Source organism: Pieris brassicae, chromosome 8 (assembly GCF_905147105.1).
Source record: "Pieris brassicae chromosome 8, ilPieBrab1.1, whole genome shotgun sequence".
NCBI classification, from domain to species: domain Eukaryota; kingdom Metazoa; phylum Arthropoda; class Insecta; order Lepidoptera; family Pieridae; genus Pieris; species Pieris brassicae.
In genome coordinates this window covers 20,159,159-20,180,349 of record NC_059672.1, presented here as the reverse complement: position 1 = coordinate 20,180,349, position 21,191 = coordinate 20,159,159, and the positions used below count along the sequence as shown (strand labels likewise).

The window sequence follows — 21,191 nt, the reverse complement described above, 5'->3', positions numbered from 1 at the left end:
TTACATTGTTAATATAATTTTTTTAATTATCCGATAAGTACTTCCCTAGACAAACATCCTGCTTGACCTGTCACCCTCCCGTCTCGGTCCCCTCAAACATTGTGATTTTAGCAAGATTGGCAAATCCTTTATCTCTTTTTATCATATTTGATTTTGTATATCCATCGCTTTCTAATGACCTTTGAAAACTGAATAACATAAAATCTTTGTTTACTTCTCGACTGGTCTAATCTCGTGGAAGTGTTTTTGTTATTGTGTCTTAAAATTTATCAGAAAGAGTGTTAAATTGTGATGCATAGATTGGCTTGATATACAGTTTTGTATTTTGACTTTAAGTGATATCAATGATTCTAATATATTATATGTCCTTATTCTAGTGCTCTGAATAGTTAATATAATATCGAAAGTCATCGTGAATAATAATTATCAACTGGATCAGTGGATTTGAATTCTGTGGTGTGTTTTCCATTATGTAATTGGAAGATGAAATTGACCTAGTTAATTAATTTCATAACAATGTGTAATAGTGGTGGTGTGTAGTATTACTTATACACAAACAAAATAATAAACATTGTAAGCGACACGTGGGCCTCAGTGAATTAAAATCGATAAAGACGTAAGCGCGCGCCTGTGTACTAAGAGGCGATTCTACGTCCAAGGTCAATCTATATAAACACGTGCAATGTCGGATTCTATTTACAATCATGACTTTCTTTTAGATTCAAATTTTGAGATTAAACAGGAGTCGCCCTTCGAGCTGGGTACGATGTCTGCTTCCGTGCCCATTCCAAATAGACGTTCAGATTTTGGGGACTTGAATTCAGAATTTGATCTTTGTTTACAAGATACTCAAGGGGGTTCATTTCACAGTGTACCCTCACTGCAGTTCAACAAGTTTGCATTTGATGATAATAGCACTAAACTTGAACCATATAAGATGGAGGATGATGATATTTTCCAAGTAGACAAAGCAGATTTAATATCTGGGCCAACACTAGCAGAGTTAAATGCAAATCCTGACACATCCCTTGATGATTTAGACTTTGCAGATTTGCTAATGCCTGAAGAATACTGTATACAAATAGGCGGTGCAATGAGCGGTTCTAGAAATGCATTAAACTCATTACAGACAGCTCCAATGACCTCTGAAAGTCCATGTAGTCCATATAGTCGAGCTCAGCTGGCATTTTCTCCATCAAGTCAGCACAGTTCTGCTTCATCAAGTTTTGCACAGCCAATGAATCAGTTGCCAGAACTGCTACTGCGTATGGATGGTTACAGTGGAGAAATTTCATTGGGACAGTCAGTTCCAGCGTCTTCAGTTTTGCCACCCTTCCCAACCAGTGTAAAAACCCAACAGTCAACACTCTCTTCATCAGCACCAACACATTTAACTATGGAACAGGTAATATATAGTATTTTTGGATATCCCTAATTAAAAGATTATCATTATTGAAATATTGACATGGAAAATAAATATTTCTATTTATATAATTGGTAATCTGCGTCTTAATTATCTTTTTTTTAAACATAATACTTCATGCTTATGTGATTTTAATGACCTATTTCATTTTATGATCATTTTTTCAAGTGAGTTACGTCAAGCATTTATTAATCAGATATATGTTTTTATTTTATAAAGAAACTGAGAAAATTTTGATGATGGAACTTGTTTTAATATAATCAAAATGTTTATTTAATTCAATAACAGATTAATATATAAATTTATGTATAAGTTGTGATTAGCAATATAACGGCCATCTTACATCATTTTATTAATTACTAGCAGCATGTTGGTATTTTATCAATACATATTCATCAAAATATTATTGTTGGGAAATTTTATTGGATATTTGTATGTTATTATAAATCTGTTTATGCAATTTTGAACTGGGAACTAAGACTACAATAGGAATTTTACTATCTTACTTAATAACTTTCTTTATAATAATGTTTTTTTAATTTTTTATTTATATAATTGGAATTGCGATGACCTTTCTTACATATGACAATTAAAAGATTTTAATTAAGTAAAAAATACTGCATATTATTCCTCTAACTACAAAAACACACTTTTATTCTTCCTTTACAAGACAAGATGAGATATGATAGACATCCACTACTTCTAACAGGAAAACATGTTTTTTTGTACACTTTATAATCCAAATGCAAAATATTTCTCGTAATATATAATACATATACATGTGGATAACTTACAATAATGGTAAGATTCCAAGTCGAGACTTAGCGCTAGGCATGAATCGTAAATATAAAATACGGGAATTAGAGTTCCTTCCGGTTGACCGAATTAAACGAATTCTTTTACCGCATTGACCATGGAGAGGGTTCAGAGTAGTTGTTCGTACTAATACCTGCACCCGAGCTTCATTATCGGACGTCAAGGCAGAATACAAAATACCATCCGTATCACCTCGACGTCCGTCGTCCCACAACTGAGCGTTTCTTAAGGCAGCTTTTGCCGCGCACCACCACTATGTGGAACCAGCTGCCCACTGAAGTATTTCCAAACCAATGTGGCTTAGGCCAATTATTGAAATGCCGACAAAGCACTTACGAGCCTTTTGGCAATGTATGGACCATTGGCCATCACATCAGATGAGCCCCATGTCCGATTGCCTTCTATTATTACATAAAAAACCAGTTTGTGATTAGTCTTGACTATGAATCTTACCCTTAAAGCCTTATTTGCGAAATTTTTAGTTGTTGTCGTTGAATTTTCCTAAGTGTCTATATTCACTGAATTATCAATGACACAGATGCAGAAATCAAAGGCCAAACTTGTTAGAGAGTGTAGCGCCACTACATTATTTCTAACTGAATATATTTTTCAAATTTCTAATCAATGCCATTGCAGATATGGCAGCGTCGGGAACCGCGCAAGCATCTATTATCCACCAGTTCTGTGGCTGAGGCTGGGTCTATGTCTTCTTTATCTGGTGGTATCCTGAGTCCAGGGGCTGGGGAGTTTTCACAAGACGAAGACGATAGAGATGAATCCGATGAAGATAGTGACAGATACGAGGATCTATCTTCTGATGGTATGTTTCCTTTGAGTATAAACATGATAAAACAATGGTATCATGGGTACACCACTACAAGAAAGATTGTTGTTTACCACTTTAAAGTAACAGTTAACGGTAAGCGAATCAACGCGATGGGGTTGCTTATTTTTTAATTAAACTGCTTGTTTTATGAAGGGAAAACCGAGAGAAACTATCACGTTCATAACAATAAATGTATCGGATTTTGCATACGGAAGTCACATAACCTAAAAGTGATGGCGCTGAATGCTGGATGAAAAATGGATGTGGGAAAACAAGTTTTTTTTTGGGGATGAGTTAAATAACTCTTTTATATTTCAGAATCAAATGACGAGAGTACAGAGAAGAGAGAGGCTCGTCAGGCTGCTAAAAAGGAAAGGTACTTCTGGCAGTACAACGTCCAAGCGAAAGGCCCAAAGGGACAGAGACTGGTGCTGAAGAAGAAGTCAGAAGACCCACACATACTGAACTTAGTCACCGATCCAGTTTTCAGCCCCAACTGTAATGTCAAAGGAATTAAACACAGGTACTTGCCCATATTAATAAATTAGTGTTTTAAAATTACTTTAAACTATCGGTTGCTGGTTCTAAAATAAATTATTTAAAAAAATAACATTATTACTTATTCGTATTGATTTATATTCGTGTATGAATCTAGGTGCCAAGTCATAAGAGTCAAGTATGTATTCTTATTTTTATAAAATTGACAAGTTACAAGCCATTGGCCATTGGTCAATTGTCAACTAATCATGCGACTTTATAAGACAAGACAGTTAAACTTTTTAGCTTAATTCAATCAACTATAATATCTATTCTTTCATTGAAAGTAATCGACGATTTTAACTTGGTAAATATTACGCGAATGCCTGTTTTGTGTTTTCTGTAAATTACTTTTATTTGACAAAATCGGAACTTAATTCTGTTTGGTACAATGTCATCTCCATGTTACATATGTATTATTTATCAGAATTTGTATAAAATTATAAAACGCCCTTGACATTTGTCAGCGTGACCATGCTTGCTAAAAAGTGGACCAATAACAATATAAACATTTATAATCTGTAATTCCGAATTCCTTATATAAAAATAGAAGAATGAATGTTAAATAACTTTCCTTGCTATATTTGGTGTAGGAGAATGTTTCAGTACCCGAGCATTGTAATTCTGTCTTTATTGCTTTGTGTGAGGGTATACTTTACAATGACCAAAAGATAGATAAAGAATGCTGTATTTTATGTATGCCATAACCTAACCCTAAAAATAATTTCAGTGGTAAAGCGAGAAAAGGGGACGGGAACGACCTTACACCGAATCCAAGGAAACTATATCTCATTGGTTTAGAATTGGACAACTTAGGCAAAGTAATTAATGACATGATACCGGTCAGCGAGTTGCCGTTCAATGTCCGGCCAAAAACCAGAAAGGAGAAAAATAAATTGGCCTCACGCGCTTGCCGGCTAAAGAAGAAGGCGCAACACGAAGCCAATAAACTGAAATTGTATGGACTGCAACAGGAGCATAGTAAGTTATAATCATAAATTTAATAAATTAAAAGCAACAGGTTAGCAATCATGAAATAATCTGTGGTTAAAATTAATAATCTCTGGCTGGTATGTCATTGACTATAGAAACGGCGGGAAAAAATTTATTATAAACTTTAGTATTCGTTATTCAGTTTGTATTCTAAAATTGCTCAGACGTTTATATGTGATTGATTTTGTAAAATAACTTAGGGTTAAATTCAGTTCGCGCGATTATGTGTCGTAATTTCTTTAATTTTATTTTACCCTAAGTGTCGATAAAATCAAATTAATTTATTTTAATTGCCATATATATGAATAAGTGTTTATTAAAAATATATTTCCAGAACGTTTAATAAATGGTATTCACCAAATGAAACAAGTGATTGGGAACCGTGTGACAAACCCGGAGAACAATGTTGAATGGAGCTCGCACCTTAATAATATTGTCACCAAAGCAACTGGTAAGTAACTAATAATAAAATATCTAAACAATTCTCGAATCCACTACACAAATAGGCGTTTTGGAGGATTTTATTTGCAAACAAGTCAGTAACGGAAGACTCGAGTTCTATGCCTGGAAGTACATAGAGACGATCTTACCTAAAACGTATCTGTCATATCAGAGGTTATCATACTTTTAAGTACACATGTAATAGTTAGTATAAAATACAATTTTACCGGACTGTAACTGGATTAATTAATATCTACGATTTTATGTAATCATATTAAAGATTTAACTGAAAGTATTTCAAATACATGTCATTTGTTAACCTAGGTCTCAATCCAGAACAATATACATATCTTATAAACGACTGATTTTGAAAATTTGAGTATTCCTTAACATACCTAATTCAAATCAGGATAAACTTTTCAGTTAAGCAGAAATTTGTTGACAAACACACAACGAAGCTGAATTATCCAATTCCAACAATATCACATTCTTATTTCGGACAGATTACATAATTTTTCTAAAGAATAAATCAAGAATTGCACACAATAACTAAAGTAACCTCTCTCTCTTTCTGTCAAATTGTGTTTACGATGTGATAGAAAGAGACAAATGATACTTTAATTGAAATGTTTGCTGTTATTAAAACCTTTACTTTCCTCATAGTTCATATTATGTTTGTTAACAGAGGTGAAAATTGCTGGCAAAACGTCGGAATTCGTGAACGAAATCCTCGATAAAGTTCGAGCGGGACAGAACAATGGCGGCCTTTACGATATTTAAGGCGCCTCACACACGAACGTAAGGCTGTTTATGTACCTCCAAAGTTATCTCTAAAACCTTGTCCAAGACATTTTGTATTAGTCATTAGTTTCGAACGGCAACTAGCGATTTAGGAAGGGTCCATTGTAGTAATATACAACTTTTATCACATTTCTTTTCTGAATTCTCTTAAAATAAATTAAAACTGTGTCTTAGGGCCGTTATAGTGTGATTATTGTAAACTCCACTCCGAGGTGTACATAAAAATATATATATGTCGGAGCAAATGGTTGTATCGGCTGAAATTTCAATTATAATTTAATAATATCAAAGTCAATTATCAATCAACGACTATTTAATGGTCGATAATTTATAGATCTAGCAACACTGACAACTTAAAAAAAAACATGCCTATTAACGGTTTAGAACTAATTTGACTTGAAAATGGCGCCATTGCTCCGACATATATTTACCAAATTTTTAAATATAGTTATTACAATCGACCCAATTTTGCCATAATCTAGGTATTGATATAGATATAAGCGTATTGTTATACCAAATAGTGGTTAAAATTAGTTATGTTTATACATTTTATTGCATAGCTTATTTTACTCATAAAAATACACATTTTGGATCTTCTGTGAGAAACTGTGATGAAAAAGTTTGGCATGGCCTAAAGGTCTAGATACCAAGTCATAAACTCCAAAAAAAAAAGTTTGGCTAGTTCTTGTGAGTGGCCTTTTAACGGGCGAACTCAGCCTTTTACTTTCAAAATGCTAATAAGTGCCAAAATGAATTATTTTGCAGACCAAAATATATTTTTCGATATGAGGTTTGAGATTTATATATAATTTATTTTTATACTAATATGGAACTTTATTTATTGTTATTTTATGAGTAAAATATATTTTCTTCATTGCTAATAAAACTGCATATACCCATATAAATGTCCAACCTATACGCGTAATTTAATTTCATATAATAACATTTACACAAAAAATTAAATGTTCGTGAAATTGTATGAAGGAATTCCTACATGCATTATACGGTTACTATATCCCCAAGTACATCTTACGTGCTCACTCGAGGCGTAGGGATGTTTCAACACTAATTTGAGCTTGATTTTTTCTTAAAAGAAAAATAGCAAGTTTAATCTACATTTTCTTACTCAATCCCCACAGATATCTGCATGATCGTCAATAAACCAATGCCGTTATGGCGCTAATATGTAGTTGTTTACGAAAATAAAATAAATTAAAAACTTATTATAATGGTTAAAGTATATTTTAAAACTGGAAAGGTTAAGGAAATTATTAATAATTTTATAGGATAAAATAAGAAAAATTATAAATTTTCTAAAGATTTCATAATCACATGTCTTTACAGGTTTATTTGATTAAAATAAGATAAGGTTTTTTTGCAGTAACACTTTAAGGTACATCTAGGTCTGGTAACCCTATAAATATATAGTAGTGTTGTGGGTTAGAAGTATATTTATGTCACTTTCACCTTCATATTATTGTCTACCCGCGGCTACTATGTGGGTAGTAACAAAATAGGTATTCAACCAATAATTATTAAAAATGAACCGTATTATCAAGTTTTAAACTCATGTAGCGCCATCTAGTGACTTAAGTTTCGTTAATAAGTCATAATGGACAAAAGTAAAACATACTTGCATTTATAAAATAGGATATATTTAGTTTTGACAGTTGTATGACATTTCCCTTAAACGATGAGTAAAATAACAGAAACGTAGCTCGACTTTTGTAAACCTAACATGGGCAGCGTTCCGTGAGCGTATTTGGATCTAAATTTTCATCGAACAGTATCCATTTAGTCTACGAAAAAACTGTACGAATTCAATCAATTGACTATTTCGATAAGCTGTTTATATTCTGGTGCTAATCAAATTAGACGATGGGTTATCATAAACTTCACCCTTTTTTAGCAAGCGTTACAATTGGGCTCAAAATATATTTTCGTTTAAAAGAAGTGCATTTATATAGGCAACTGATCTTAAATTTGATTAAACCATTTTGTTGCATTGTTTTGTAATAACAGGGTTCATATCAAAACCTTTAGTAAATAATTAAATTAATTTAGCCTGCATACATATCTCATACTAATGATCACTCATTTGAATAAGATCTTAGCTCGTAAAAAGTATATTTTATATTTAAATTGGTAAAATATAGATTAAGGATTTTAAACAGAATTTTACTGTGTGTGATAATTTACATGTTTAATGATATTTTTGTTTAAATAAATGTGTATATATTAAAAATATGTACTATTTTGTCATGTGTAGTGCGTAGAAATAAAAATAATATTGAAATATAAGGCCTAGTTTTGTAATATGAGTGTACACTGTGTAAAAGAGTTTCAATATTTTGAATTGCATTATTTATAAAGTCATATATACAAACATATAAAATGTTTTTGTAGTTTATTAGAAAGCGGAAAATGCTAAAAAAATCGAATTTTTCTATTAACACTTTATGATTGTTTAGTTTGTAATGTTTTTTATTCGTTAAGTTTTTTAATAATATCATATATATTATATATTCCCTCAGCCAATTGTTCAAAAAGATAATATTTACATGTTATTAAAATTTTAAAACTTTATAGGGCCTCAAAGTCATCTGAAGTTAAAAGTACAGTTGAAATGTTTATAAAGCTATTTTTACTTGATCTGATAAGCTTGTGGTATAAATTGTATTCATATGTCAATCTTAAGTTGCCTTATGCAAAATATTCTAATTTTAAAATATGCTTGCAATATGTTATGTTTGATATTAAAATTTATTCATTTTAAAAAGATTTCATTTTTTTTGTTACACAAACAGGATCATAAATATATACAATACAGGATATATAAAATCTTAGTTTGTGTTGTAACCACTGTCAAAGTCTGTGCATGAAGAGAACTGGCATGGGAGTGTGTTAAATAATATAATTCTTATTTGCTACAAGTCCAATAGTATTTAAATAATATACATTAAAATTGTCATATAATCAAGATCATTATTTTTGCACAGACTAATAGATAATTATTAACACCAAAGTTGACCTTGTAAGTGGTCAAAATCAAATATTAAATTTCTTTGCACTTAAGAGTTTTTAAACAAAACATATTTTTATCTTAAACCAAACACGAGTGGTCTGCGATTTAATAGGCTGTGCTTATTTGTATAGTTTTTATTAAGTTTCATTCATTGTTTTTCCTAATAAATTTATGTTAATTGATGTAATTTTAAGAAATAAAATAAACTATTTTACAATTATTATTTTTATTCCATCATAATACCATTACACATTTTGAAATATTTCATATAATAATATAATATAATAAACTCTATACTAAATATAGAGGTTTGAGTTAGCTACACTGTTTGGTATTTGGTTTGTTGAAACAGAAATGTCCAGGTTTTGTAATAAGCTGTATACTTCCTCCAATTGGGAATTTTCTAAATATTCCATGTATATTACAACCGCCATTGCTCCTAAATTATAGTGTTCCCTTAGAGTAATAACTAAAACAAATATGAAATACATAAGTCATTAAAGTTGGTAAACAATTATAACAAGATGACACAAGATTGAATTTATTTCGAGAATTCTTTGTGTAGTTACTTAAGTTAAAATAATATAAATGTAAAATAAATATTCATAGTGCATTAAAACTAAAAAAAAATGAAGTAAAACAAAATATATGAGGAGATCAGAACAGTTTTAATTCAAAATAAGTAATTATCAATTATTTACTAATCCTCACTTCCTAATTTAGCAGTGTAAATTCTAATGTGTGATGTTATAATAATAAAAAATAAAATAATTAATTCATACCTCCTGCTGCAACACCAGAAATTATATTGGGCTGTTCTAATTTTGGAAAGTTAAGCCCATGAAGGTTTGTTAAGTTTTTTGTTGTTTTTAAACACCTGATAACACAAGGCTGATAAGTTAGGTTACTGGTTTGATATTCCGCCAGAGGCTTATTTAAGAATACTATTATATCTTTACTTTTCTCTATAAAATCGCGAAGTAACTCTACTATCTCACTACTCAAGAGTAAGTTGTAATCCTTCAAAATGCAAATGTAAGCATTTCTTAATTTTATTTTGTAAAGACTTAAGCTAGCCTCCTTTACAGTATTTATTAATTCTATAGAATCTTGTTCCTGCAGCCTTACTGTGTCTGATATATGTTTACCATCAAGTATTAATAAGAGATCAACTGTATCAGGAACTTCAAATATATTTGTCCATTTAAGTCTGAAAGTGATTTAAGAATTATTTAGTCAAAATTTTTTGAAGTTTTGCAAACAGACTAAAAGGTACGAAGAATAATTACTCGGTATTTTCAGTTCCTTGAGACACGTCGTCCCAGTCTTCCCATGCAACTCTCGTCCCTGGCTCCACAATTTCTCCAAATACACTCATATTAAACTTGCTATTGGATTGACTTGTTTAAATTCATACGATTTCAATTGTTTGTTTCAATTTATACTTCACCTCTTTAAAACTCAAGTGAATTGATATAAATATATATATATTAATATAAATTTAAGAATTCAAAATAGAATTAAGATGGTCTCACTCTGAGTTCTGACATGAATTTTTGAATTTGGTTTGTAAATTTGTAATTATAATTAAAATCTGTTGATTCATTCTAGTTCGTCGGAGTAGTATCAAGTGCTCTGTACTCTGTAGAAACTCGAATGTCAGTTTATTACGTTTGACACTAAGAAAAATGAAAGTATTAGTACGTCAACGGTCGATGAAAGTCATTGAACAATCAAAGTTTTCTTTCGATCTCTTCATTATTAAATCTTGATTATTTTTTTATAAAGCATAACGATAATTGTAAATACAAAATACATCCTAGTTAAGTTATGATAAAAGCACATAGTCCATAAGTATAAATTGTGTGAATTCTGAATTTGAATCATGTTAAAAGTGAGTTTTACCGCGAATTAATTTATTTATAGATTTTACATTTGTGTACATTTTACGGTTCAATGTCTTACAGGATAAGGGTCAAGTCACCTTTGAAGACAAATGGCCCGCTATGCGTCCGATTGTCCTGAAGCTGCTCAAACAAGAAGCAGTAACACAGATAGAATGGCAAGATTTGTTTGGGGCTGTACATTCCGTGTGCCTTTGGGATGAGAGGGGTTCGTATAAATTAAGAGATGCGCTGCAGCAAGACATAATGATGTATATAAAGCAAGCCCAAGCTCGTGTTCTTGCCCAACGCGAAGATCAAGCACTTCTTAAGGCATATATAGCTGAATGGGGAAAATTTTTCACCCAGTGTAATTATTTACCAACACCATTTCGTCAATTAGAGAATGCCATAACTAATGTGAGCAGCAAGGTAACCAGCTCAAATGCTTCTAATTCTCAAAAGAAAAATAATAACAATAATGTGGAGGATAGTTTGGTTAGAAAACTTATGCTAGATTCATGGAATCAAAGCATATTTATGGATATCAAGCAAAGACTACAAGACTCAGCTATGAAACTAGTCCAGGCAGAACGAAATGGTGAATCATTCGATTCTCAACTTGTTATTGGAGTTCGAGAATCATACGGTAAGAACTTTTATCCACAGAAAAATATAGTTTTATTATTTTTAATTGTCCTTTTTATACAAAAGCATAACTTTTTTTAGTGAATCTATGTTCAAATTCAACTGATAAGCTTCAAATATATAGAGAAAACTTTGAAGCTGCATATATGCAGGCAACAGAAGAGTTTTACAAGCTAAAGGCTAATGAATATCTCCTTACAAATGGTGTTCAAGCTTATATGAAATATGCAGATTTACGACTCAAAGAAGAAGAAGCCAGAGCCCATAGATATTTAGAGCCAGGAAGTGGGAGTGTTGCTGCTTTAACACAGTGTTGTGAAAGAGTTCTGATAGGTGAACATATGCCCACACTTCTTGCAGAAAGTGCACCACTAATAAAAGCTGGAGAAACTGAAAAACTGCAATTGATGTTCCGACTCCTAGACAGGATACCTGAAGGTGTAATTCCTATTTTAAGAGATTTGGAAGCTCACATTGTATCTGCTGGCTTAGCAGATATGGTTGCATCTGCAGATATTATTACATCTGATTCTGAAAAGTATGTTGAAAGATTGCTTGATCTCTTTAAGCGTTTTAGTTCATTAGTCAGAGATGCATTTCTTGATGACCCCAGATTTTTGACAGCTAGAGACAAATCATACAAATGTGTTGTTAATGATACTACAGTCTTTAAATTAGAATTACCATCATCTGCTCTCTTACGTGGAACTAAAGGCACAGCTCCAGAAAGTAAATGCCCTGAATTGCTTGCAAATTACTGTGATATGTTATTAAGAAAAACTCCCCTAAGTAAACGCTTAACTAGTGAACAAATAGAGTCAAGACTGAAAGATGTTCTCTTAGTGCTGAAGTACATTGAGAACAAAGATGTTTTTATGAGGTATCATAAGGCTCATTTGACTCGAAGGTTGATATTAGACTCTAGTGCAGATTCTGAGAAAGAAGAAGATATGGTTGAGTGGCTACGTGAGGTGGGTATGCCTGCAGATTATGTTAATAAGCTAGCTCGAATGTTCCAAGATATTAAAGTGAGTGAAGATCTAAACACTCAGTTTCGTGGTGAAACAACTCGTCATGATGCAATCAATATCAAAATACTTAATGCTGGAGCTTGGGCCAGAGGCTCTGAGAGAGTTACAGTGAGTCTCCCTCTTGAGTTAGAGGACTACATTCCTGAAGTTGAAGAGTTTTACAAAAAGAAGCATTCTGGAAGGAAATTGCAATGGTACCATCATATGAGTAATGGAACGATTACATTTGCAAATTCTGTGGGAAGATTTGATCTGGATGTAACAACATTCCAAATGGCTGTGCTCTTTGCATGGAATCAAAGGCCAACAGACAAAGTAACCTATGAAAACTTAAGACTAGCTACCGAATTACCTGATCCCGAATTACGAAGAACACTTTGGTCCTTGGCTGCATTTCCCAAGTTGAAAAGACAATTATTATCCTATGAACCTTCTGTGCAGAATCCTAAAGATTTTACAGAGAACACAGCATTCTGGATCAACCAAGAATTTGCTCTGGTTAAAAATGGCAAGCCTCAAAGAAGAGGCAAAATTAATCTTATTGGACGACTTCAGTTGAGCACAGAAAGATCTCAAATTGAAGATAACCACTCTATTGTTCAGCTCAGAATATTAAGGACCCAAGAAGCTATAATAAAGATATTAAAAATGCGAAAGCGCATTACAAATACAGCTTTGCAGGTAGAATTATTTTTCTTAACACAATATTTGCTTTCCCTTAACATATTCTATTGCAGTATCAAAATAAATGCGATGATAATACTTAAATAAGCTCTGGTAAACCTATATCGCTTTCGAATTTAATAAACAATAATTGCTTCAGAAACTATTAACTTGTTCTATTTTTTCAGAGTGAATTAGTGGAAATTCTAAAGAATATGTTCTTACCTTCAAAGAAAATGATTAAAGAACAGCTGGAATGGTTGATTGAGCATAAGTACATGCGTCGGGATGATGATGATATCAACACATTTATATATATGGCCTAGACCTTGTGTAATAAAATAATGTGGAATAAATTATTAATCTGTTCTATGAGTTTTTTCACTGTATTTAGTTAAGTTAAAGTAAGTCAGGTTATCAAGGACTTCTCCTTTAGATGTGTAAACTTCTTTCCTTCTCTCAAAACATTAGCATTTTAGTGTCATGATTATCTTCTGTAATTTCTACTGATAATTTGAGAAATAAAAATATATCTTTATGGTTCAGTTCAAGTGAGTACACAGATTTTTGTAGTGATGAGTACTTTCCTCTCCTTACATATTATATAAATATAATTTTAAAATAAAATGATTAATAATTTTCTTACACTTGAGGTATAAAAATAAGACCTGTTTGTACTATATAATATATTTTATTAAATATTTAAAATACAATATAAAAGTGGCGAGTTGGATTTAATTCTTCAGAGGCTCGATCGTCTCACCACCTTGAATTTGTCCCCAGCCAATCAACCTGAAAAATAAATAGAATTAGGTTCGTAGGTGACCCGCTAGATGGCGCTGTAATATATTTAAAATCTTCGTAATGTGCGTTAAACCAATTCGAAAGAGGGTTGTTGAAACGACGGGCGTGACCCACTAACGTCAAACGAATTTACATGAGAATGACTTTAGCGTGATAATGTTGCCATTATAAAACTTTTAAGATCATTATGCAAAAAATTTCCAATTTAATTTTATCATGGATGATCTGAGTATCTATATTAATAAATTGAGTTTACCTCTCCTAAATTTTATTTTAATATATTATATATAAAATAGTTTGTTGTAATTGTTATTTTTTTATATTTTAGTATTGTCATAAGTAGAATATAGAGAATTGTTTTTATTAATGAAATGTTACCTCCAATGGTTCTCCACTCTACGACTGAGAGCCACCTTTTCTCCGACCTCGGTACAGACAGGGCTGGTTAGGGCTATTTTGGCCAAATCAGCTTTTGTAGCGATCACACGACCACCCGTACTTAGAGATCCGATGTTAACTAGTAGGGCCTGAAATATTAATAATGTTAAATTAATATGCCATTGGCTGAACCTGAATCAAAATCTGTTCTTTTTTGGCATAGACAAGATGTGCTAAGATCAAGGAGTTTTAATAGTTCAATTACCTCTGAGGATCTTATGTAACTGTATTGTATATACCATAGATAATTGTCATAGAGTAATTCAATTAAATAACTTGCAATTAATTATTTTAGTAATATTTTTTTAACTATTGCATTAAACCAATTACATTCTGTGTCCTATTTTCCAAGTTAAATCACTCCTGAGTTACACAATTTTACGTTGTAATGTAAAAAGTTTTTTATGCTATATTCAACATACTTTCCAAAATGGCAATTCTTAAACTAATTTTAATCTGATAAAAATATTTTTTTTATAACATATTTGAGATTTGATGTAAGGTATTTGACCTGTTCATGGAGTGGCCAGGCAGTCAGTGTTTAGTCAGAAAAAAAAACTGGTCAAGTGCGAGTTGGCAAAACACATATTTTTTTAACAGTTATTGAGTAATCCGTTTCTATACTGGGGTTGCCAGGAAGAAATAGCTTATTAGCGATAAGACCGCTCGTTGCCTAATAATTTATGTTATTTGTTTCATATGCATGTTTAAGGTAAACATTCATTATTTGAATAGATGATTACGTTTATGCTTGTAAATCATGTATTCGCACCTTGGGGTTAAATTTTGTTGGAGATTGTTTTTAATCGAAATACACTACATTTGTTTGTGTGCCAAGTTTACCAGCATGTTGCGTCACAAGAACTGGTGCGACGCCATCTTGCCTAGAGAAGCGTTTTGCTTTATGTTTAATTTTTGAATGTTTAATTAGAATTTTTGAGGCAAATTCTTAACTGAACTAAAAATAACAGGTTGTATAGGTTCTATAGTGACTAATTGTTTGAATTGAATTTTAAATATTGTCAAATAGCGTATCACAACAAATGTAAACATTACCTCATTCTTAGTCAACTTCTGAACCTTGGCTGCTTTCTTGTCTCCCTCGGTCCGAACTCCGAGCAGTCGCTTGAGGAGGTAGTAGGACACTTCCAGCTTCACGAAGATACCGGGCAGAGCTCCCACTGCACCTAATACCTGGAAATCGAAATATTTGTAATATTAGGCCTACAAACGAAACTCTGCCGATCTTTCCGTTTAAGGAAAAAGATTTAAGGAATTTTTATTGTATTAGTCTGTAGGATAGTTGTTATGTACTATAAAATGATAGACTTGACTCTTTGTCTGTGGTTAAAATAATAAATCAATGGTGCTACAACCTTTTTAGAGATCTGGGCCTCAGATTTTTGTATGTGTTTCATGATCATGTGTAAATCGAATAAAACAAGAAGGTGGCAGTCTTCTGTGCCTGACACACGCCGTCGACATGTTTGGGTCTAAGGCAAGCCTGTTTCGTCACGATGTTTTCCTTCACCGTTCGAGCTAATGTTAAATGCGCACATAGAAAGGAAATCCATTGGTGCACAGCCGGGGATCGAACCAACGACCTCAGGGATGAGAGACACACGTTGAAGCTACTAAGCCTAAACTGCCTTTGTCTGCGGTTAGTAATGAAATAATTTATATAAGTTACTTTGCAACTAATATTTTTTTTAAAGCTACATTACCAGCGTGTCATAGGCCATAAAACGCTACGAGCAATACCAATAATGAAAAATATTAAAGGGATACCTTTTAACATCATAAATATATAACCGTGAAAGCGCAGGAAATCAAAAATATTTTGAAAAAATTACGATTAATTTACATATTTTAAAAATCAAAAATAAAGGCATTAAAGGGCTCAGCTGATTGTCAAGAGGAAGCAGGAAGTAGAAATACGTAAAGTCGAATTTCGTACGATTTTTTTTGTCAAATTAATGTTTCTGTCTTTTGAATAAAAGGTTTTGGTTTGTGCAAAAGGAATCCAAAGTGGGTGCTGTGTAAAGTTTTATTTTTGGAGTTAAGTCAAAATTCTGAAATCTGCTTAAAAAAAGCAATTTTAAATGATAAAATGTTAAACAATCCACATCAACCAATTGTGCGTTCGAACCCCAGTTCTTTATACCTGTCTGTATCTGTGTATCTCTCTTACCTGTCCAACCAGCCGATCAGCTCTACAAAGCGTGGGTTCAATCTTAGTTCCGACCCCAATGAGACCTCCGGGCGCCGCGAACTGAAGTTCGTTTTGTTCCGCGAACAGAGAGACGATTCGAGAAAATATCGGACGACACGTCAACTTTCCTTCCGCGTCTTTGCTTACGAGACCCGGACGGACCTGGAAAAATTCATTCTAATAACAATAATTCATACAAATCAATTAAACCTCACATAATATAAGGAGATTGCTTCAAAAATGATTTTTATAACAGGAATTTAATATTGACAACAAATTTTATTACTTCAATATATAAAATATTTTTTTTTTTGGAATTAATTAAAATAAATTAAAAGCCTCACCTCTATCTCCATACCGACAGTCAGAACACCCTGAAGAATAGAGCCACCGGCGACTCCGCCCCTAAGGTCGTCGACCTCACAACCCGGCTTGTTCACATCGAAGGACCGAATCACAATCATACGTGGCGGAGAGGTAAAATCACGCATCGGCACTGGGATCTTTTTCGTTATATATTCACAGAGGACCTAAAACATTTTTGGTCATGTTCACTTCTGTTATTAATTAATTAATATGGATCGAGACAAATCATGGACCCATGACGTGTGATAATCTTCTGTTTATTAAGGCAGAACTGCTGCCTAACTGGATTTCGTCTGGATAATTAATATCAAACTTTACGTATTGATGGGGGCTATTAAACTAGATTTAAATTCGACTTTTGGAATTATTATTATAGAACCGGCATAATTCAATAACCTACCTCAATATTATATTTAAGTTGGGCAGATATGGGTATAATAGGAGCACCATCAGCCACTGTGCCTTGAACGAACTTGACGATTTGCTCATGCTGTTCCTTGGCCTGGCCTTCTTTGACCAGATCTATTTTATTTTGGAGGATGAGAATATGTTTCAGCTTCATGATTTCAATGGCAGCTAAGTGCTCACTTGTTTGTGGTTGAGGGCAGGATTCGTTACCTAGAAATATATATCTACTTTACCTACCAACAACACAACCGAACGTACAAAATGTGTGTGAAGTATAATAATTTTAAAAAAATTACACCGAACAGCCCGTCGAAGTTGAACAAGAATGTAATATCAGCCCGTTACCTACCAGCGATTAAAAGTAAGGCGGCGTCCATAACGGCGGCTCCGTTAAGCATAGTGGCCATGAGAATGTCGTGCCCGGGACAGTCCACGAAACTGACGTGCCTTATGAGTTGAAAACGGCCAGAACATGATGGCCTCAAACAGGGAAAGCTATCGTCCTTAGAGGATCCGCCCGATATAAAACTTGTGGGCCGAGGACATTTTGGGTTGTCACATTTGTAGATTTTCGCGTTCGCGTAACCTATAATATAATCTCTGGGTAAATTTCAGCAAAGGCTTACTTTTTAATCTGTGTTTGGATAAAAAGATTGAACATTAGTCTTTACAAATTTGTCTATTTCTGGAATGACATCGTAATATTAGCAGCTAATTTTTTTTATTAATTCTATCAAATTTTATTGTTCGAACCCATAACTTGTTTAGCACAATAGAAATGACTATTACGAAATTTTATTATTCAAAAAAACTTTATTATTAAACGTCAAATAAAATCGCATAAGCATGTAAAATAAATGTAAATTTATTAAAGAATATATAAAATTATACTGCTATCGTTTTCATTATAAACTGTAACTTACATAAAAAAAACAATTTTACAGAATTGTATAACAATGACAAACAGTTCAATATCTAGTATATCGCCCAATTGGTCCAATAGTGCTAAGCTGATATTTTCATAATTGTATGTGTAATGTACATATAATCAGACATCTTACAAGTTAACTTACTATAAAGTTTATGTCTAACAATATTTTTAGCCTTAATCTAGCGGAGAACAATCTTATGTGATAACATTAACATAATAAGTTCCGATATTATAAAGTAATATAATATTAATTTTCTAAACTTATTCAACTGAGAAGACAAAAAATTATGACATCATAATTTTAGATCAATAAAATTTAAACCCAATATGCATTCGTTTGTGTATATTTTTGCAAACAAAATAGTTACCAAAAAATACTCAAATACTTTTTATAATACTATTATAATCAACGCTAAAATCTAGGTTAGACAGTTGGAGTCATAATTTTTGTGGTAATCGCTAAAAAAAAACGTAAATCACTCTTAAAATATATACTTTCTACACTTAACAGCTCCGCATTTACACTCTGTTTGTTTTCTCAAACTCTTATTCTCTTGATGTACTTCATATCTCAATTTAACTGGTGATACTGGAGAACTGGCTGTGTTACCTTCTGAAGGAGATGGCAGATTTGTGTCTGGATCACTCACTTCTTGTGGTACTTTATGTGGGGATGTTGGTTCTTCTTCATTAGACCTATGCAGATAGTCAAAGCAAATTTCTTCCCCAGCTTCGATATCTCTTGTTGCAAATAGTGCTAACATGGGTAAATTTGGATCAAGACAATCTGCCCACACTGCCCAAACTCCGAGATTTGGCTCACAAGAGTGATTTATAAAATGTGATACATTACCTAGATTGCATGCATCAATGGTATAAGGATTCTCAGCCGAGTTAAAGTCCAAATCAAATAGATAGGTAAGGCCATTGGCATCATACTCCCTACCGCGCTTTTCTGCTTCTTCAAAAGTAATGACTTCACCAACATATTGACAGATAAACTGACCTTGATAGATTTTTTGACTAGTTTTAACCCCCCAACCACAGCCATTATTTGTCCTGAATATTGTGAGCTTTATATTTCTACCTTTCTGCACTACACGATTGTTACAATTATCTGAACATTTACATGCTTTGTTACACTCAAAGATAGGCGTGCCAGATGCCACTCTTAACCTTTTCTTGATTGTATAGGCAAATAGACCAGCTTGCATTCCACAGCAGGCTTTTGATCGACAATTGCAAGCAGTACAATCGCAACCGATGGGTGGCTCTGTTGGTATAACAACTCCCACCCCTGGAATGCATTCATTGATGTATGTAAAATTCTCTGGAGGGCCACACAGATCAAATTCATTTTCAACAACTAACCTCTCACATTTATCCACTTGATTCAAAAACTCCTCCCATTCCTTTAAACCCATAAGTTGTCTACATCTTTTTCTAGCCAAAACATACATTTGTAAGATATCTCTTGTTTCTTGCACTAAGTTAGCTACATGGCATTCTTCCTTTAGGGTGAGAGTTGTCAAGCTTAATAGTTTTATTAAAAGTTTATCTTTTAAAGATAACAAGGGAAATTCTTTAAAATCTACTAATCTTTTAACAAGATTCTCTTCACTGAGTAAGTTGTCAAATGACAATTCAGTTTTGAGTTTTTCAAATACCTTACAATGTTTTTCTTCTTGATGAAATAAAAATGAACGTAGGATATCAGGACATTTGTCTAAGTTCTCAATTGGCTCCCAAGTATTATCACTATCTGGCCAGCCTCTCCATTTTATAAAGAAGTATTCTACTCCATTTTCAAACTTAAAGTCAAGTATATTTTCAATGTTAAACTCTATTAGATCTTGATTTTTCTTTTTCATTTTTTTTGCAGGAGGTTCTTTGGGCTCAGAAAGCATGGGCTGATTCTGTTTTCCTTTAGTTAATTTTCTTTGAAATATATCTTCAGCCATTTCTTCACTTCTTTCACAAAACATTCTTATGAGTGAGTCAGATACACGTTCTGCAACATACCATGTGTATCGATTAATAAGATTGTAGTAAGTATATTGAGAAATTTTAATTAAGAAAATTCAATTCAAAATTAAGCAATTCACATGGTATTTTGCAAAACAAGCTGCTCTTAAAAATGAAAGATATATAAGTGTATTTACTACTACTTCCTTAAAAGACTACTTAAAAGTACATAATTAAATATGAATATGTTTAGTGTGCTTATCAGTATATATATTTTAATTTATAATAACATAATTTTTATGATTGACGAACTTACCCAACTTAATAGTAATGTTTCTTTCAAGCTCATTCTTAAATCTGACAGTTTGTACTCCTGATATAGCTTTCACAACTGTTGACTTCCCATGAGCTACATGCCCAATTGTTCCAATATTGATTGTAGCCTGTCTTGATATAACTTCAGGAGACAATGCTGATAATTTTGTGACATCCTGAAATCGGGAGAATAATTCATAAAACATATAGATATCGTTACAATTCCAAAACATGATGCAATATCTAAATACGGTTTAAGTCAATGTTATTGTTTATAATAAAAAGATAATATATAATGTATTGTTTATTAATTTCAGCCCTAATTATATTATGACCCTCAACATACCAATTTAGATAGATCCTGCTGATGCAAGTTAGATTGAACACGGCCTTCGTTTGAAGCCATTTTAGGTTTTACTTATTACTTTTTAAAAGTTGAAATTGCTCGTTAGAATTGTATAAGAATACACAAGAATCCTATAAATAATTTTAAATTTTTAACCATAACCTGGTAAAATATATAGCGTGGCCCTACTCCGTTGTCAGTTATATTTTTTTATTGGAAACTAAGCCAGCTTTAATGTCACAAGAATTCGTGGCGCCGGCACGTTTGGAAATTGGAAACTTCAACGTTATTGTCAAAGAATTAACCTCATAAGTCATAA

At 32.5% G+C, this 21,191-nt stretch overlaps 4 protein-coding genes across 5 annotated transcripts; 2 read left to right on the top strand and 2 right to left on the bottom strand.

The window, feature by feature from the left end:
- The first annotated feature begins 224 nt into the window (after positions 1-224).
- Positions 225-9,076, top strand: LOC123713718 (protein CREBRF homolog). Its single transcript, XM_045667536.1, has 6 exons — positions 225-1,405; positions 2,876-3,059; positions 3,384-3,588; positions 4,333-4,583; positions 4,930-5,046; positions 5,722-9,076. The coding sequence occupies exons 1-6, from the start codon at positions 683-685 to the stop codon at positions 5,814-5,816; spliced, it is 1,575 nt and encodes a 524-aa protein (XP_045523492.1). The 5' UTR covers positions 225-682; the 3' UTR covers positions 5,817-9,076.
- Position 9,077: 1 nt separating this feature from the next.
- On the bottom strand, positions 9,078-10,499 carry LOC123713719. Its single transcript, XM_045667538.1, has 3 exons — positions 10,152-10,499; positions 9,645-10,072; positions 9,078-9,331 (listed from the first exon to the last, which is right to left on the bottom strand). Exons 1-3 carry the CDS (start codon positions 10,238-10,240, stop codon positions 9,159-9,161), a joined length of 690 nt encoding a protein of 229 aa, XP_045523494.1. The 5' UTR covers positions 10,241-10,499; the 3' UTR covers positions 9,078-9,158.
- Positions 10,500-10,574: 75 nt separating this feature from the next.
- On the top strand, positions 10,575-13,457 carry LOC123713455 (cullin-5). Its single transcript, XM_045667122.1, has 4 exons — positions 10,575-10,756; positions 10,830-11,394; positions 11,475-13,105; positions 13,276-13,457. The coding sequence occupies exons 1-4, from the start codon at positions 10,748-10,750 to the stop codon at positions 13,411-13,413; spliced, it is 2,343 nt and encodes a 780-aa protein (XP_045523078.1). The 5' UTR covers positions 10,575-10,747; the 3' UTR covers positions 13,414-13,457.
- Positions 13,458-13,758: 301 nt separating this feature from the next.
- On the bottom strand, positions 13,759-21,135 carry LOC123712932 (eukaryotic translation initiation factor 2 subunit 3-like). 2 transcript variants are annotated; one of them, XM_045666324.1, is made up of 9 exons: positions 20,873-21,135; positions 20,528-20,702; positions 17,665-17,901; positions 17,308-17,525; positions 16,886-17,071; positions 16,521-16,703; positions 15,386-15,523; positions 14,270-14,418; positions 13,759-13,879 (listed from the first exon to the last, which is right to left on the bottom strand). In XM_045666324.1, the coding sequence occupies exons 1-9, from the start codon at positions 20,930-20,932 to the stop codon at positions 13,822-13,824; spliced, it is 1,404 nt and encodes a 467-aa protein (XP_045522280.1). In that variant the 5' UTR covers positions 20,933-21,135; the 3' UTR covers positions 13,759-13,821. The 2 variants fall into 2 exon arrangements, with proteins under 2 accessions (XP_045522280.1, XP_045522279.1); XM_045666323.1 differs by lacking the exons at positions 13,759-13,879; positions 14,270-14,418; positions 15,386-15,523; ... (2 more) ...; positions 17,308-17,525; positions 17,665-17,901 and adding an exon at positions 18,220-20,257.
- Positions 21,136-21,191: the final 56 nt, after the last annotated feature.

What these genes read in the sequence shown, in the direction of transcription:
- LOC123713718 (XM_045667536.1), top strand. Translation starts at nt 683, where the DNA reads ATGTCGGATTCTATTTACAATCATGACTTTCTTTTAGATTCAAATTTT. An exon ending in CGAGGATCTATCTTCTGATG is followed by an intron (nt 3,060 to 3,383) that starts GTATGTTTCCTT and finishes TTTATATTTCAG; the next exon opens with AATCAAATGACGAGAGTACA. An exon ending in GTCAAAGGAATTAAACACAG is followed by an intron (nt 3,589 to 4,332) that starts GTACTTGCCCAT and finishes AAATAATTTCAG; the next exon opens with TGGTAAAGCGAGAAAAGGGG.
- LOC123713719 (XM_045667538.1), bottom strand. Translation starts at nt 10,240, where the DNA reads ATGAGTGTATTTGGAGAAATTGTGGAGCCAGGGACGAGAGTTGCATGG. An exon ending in CAAGGAACTGAAAATACCGA is followed by an intron (nt 10,073 to 10,151) that starts GTAATTATTCTT and finishes AATCACTTTCAG; the next exon opens with ACTTAAATGGACAAATATAT. An exon ending in TTCTGGTGTTGCAGCAGGAG is followed by an intron (nt 9,332 to 9,644) that starts GTATGAATTAAT and finishes TATTTGTTTTAG; the next exon opens with TTATTACTCTAAGGGAACAC.
- LOC123713455 (XM_045667122.1), top strand. An exon ending in TGGAGTTCGAGAATCATACG is followed by an intron (nt 11,395 to 11,474) that starts GTAAGAACTTTT and finishes AACTTTTTTTAG; the next exon opens with TGAATCTATGTTCAAATTCA. An exon ending in TTACAAATACAGCTTTGCAG is followed by an intron (nt 13,106 to 13,275) that starts GTAGAATTATTT and finishes CTATTTTTTCAG; the next exon opens with AGTGAATTAGTGGAAATTCT.
- LOC123712932 (XM_045666323.1), bottom strand. Translation starts at nt 20,932, where the DNA reads ATGGCTTCAAACGAAGGCCGTGTTCAATCTAACTTGCATCAGCAGGAT. An exon ending in AGCAGGATCTATCTAAATTG is followed by an intron (nt 20,703 to 20,872) that starts GTATGTTGAGGG and finishes TCCCGATTTCAG; the next exon opens with GATGTCACAAAATTATCAGC. An exon ending in AAACATTACTATTAAGTTGG is followed by an intron (nt 20,258 to 20,527) that starts GTAAGTTCGTCA and finishes GGTATGTTGCAG; the next exon opens with AACGTGTATCTGACTCACTC.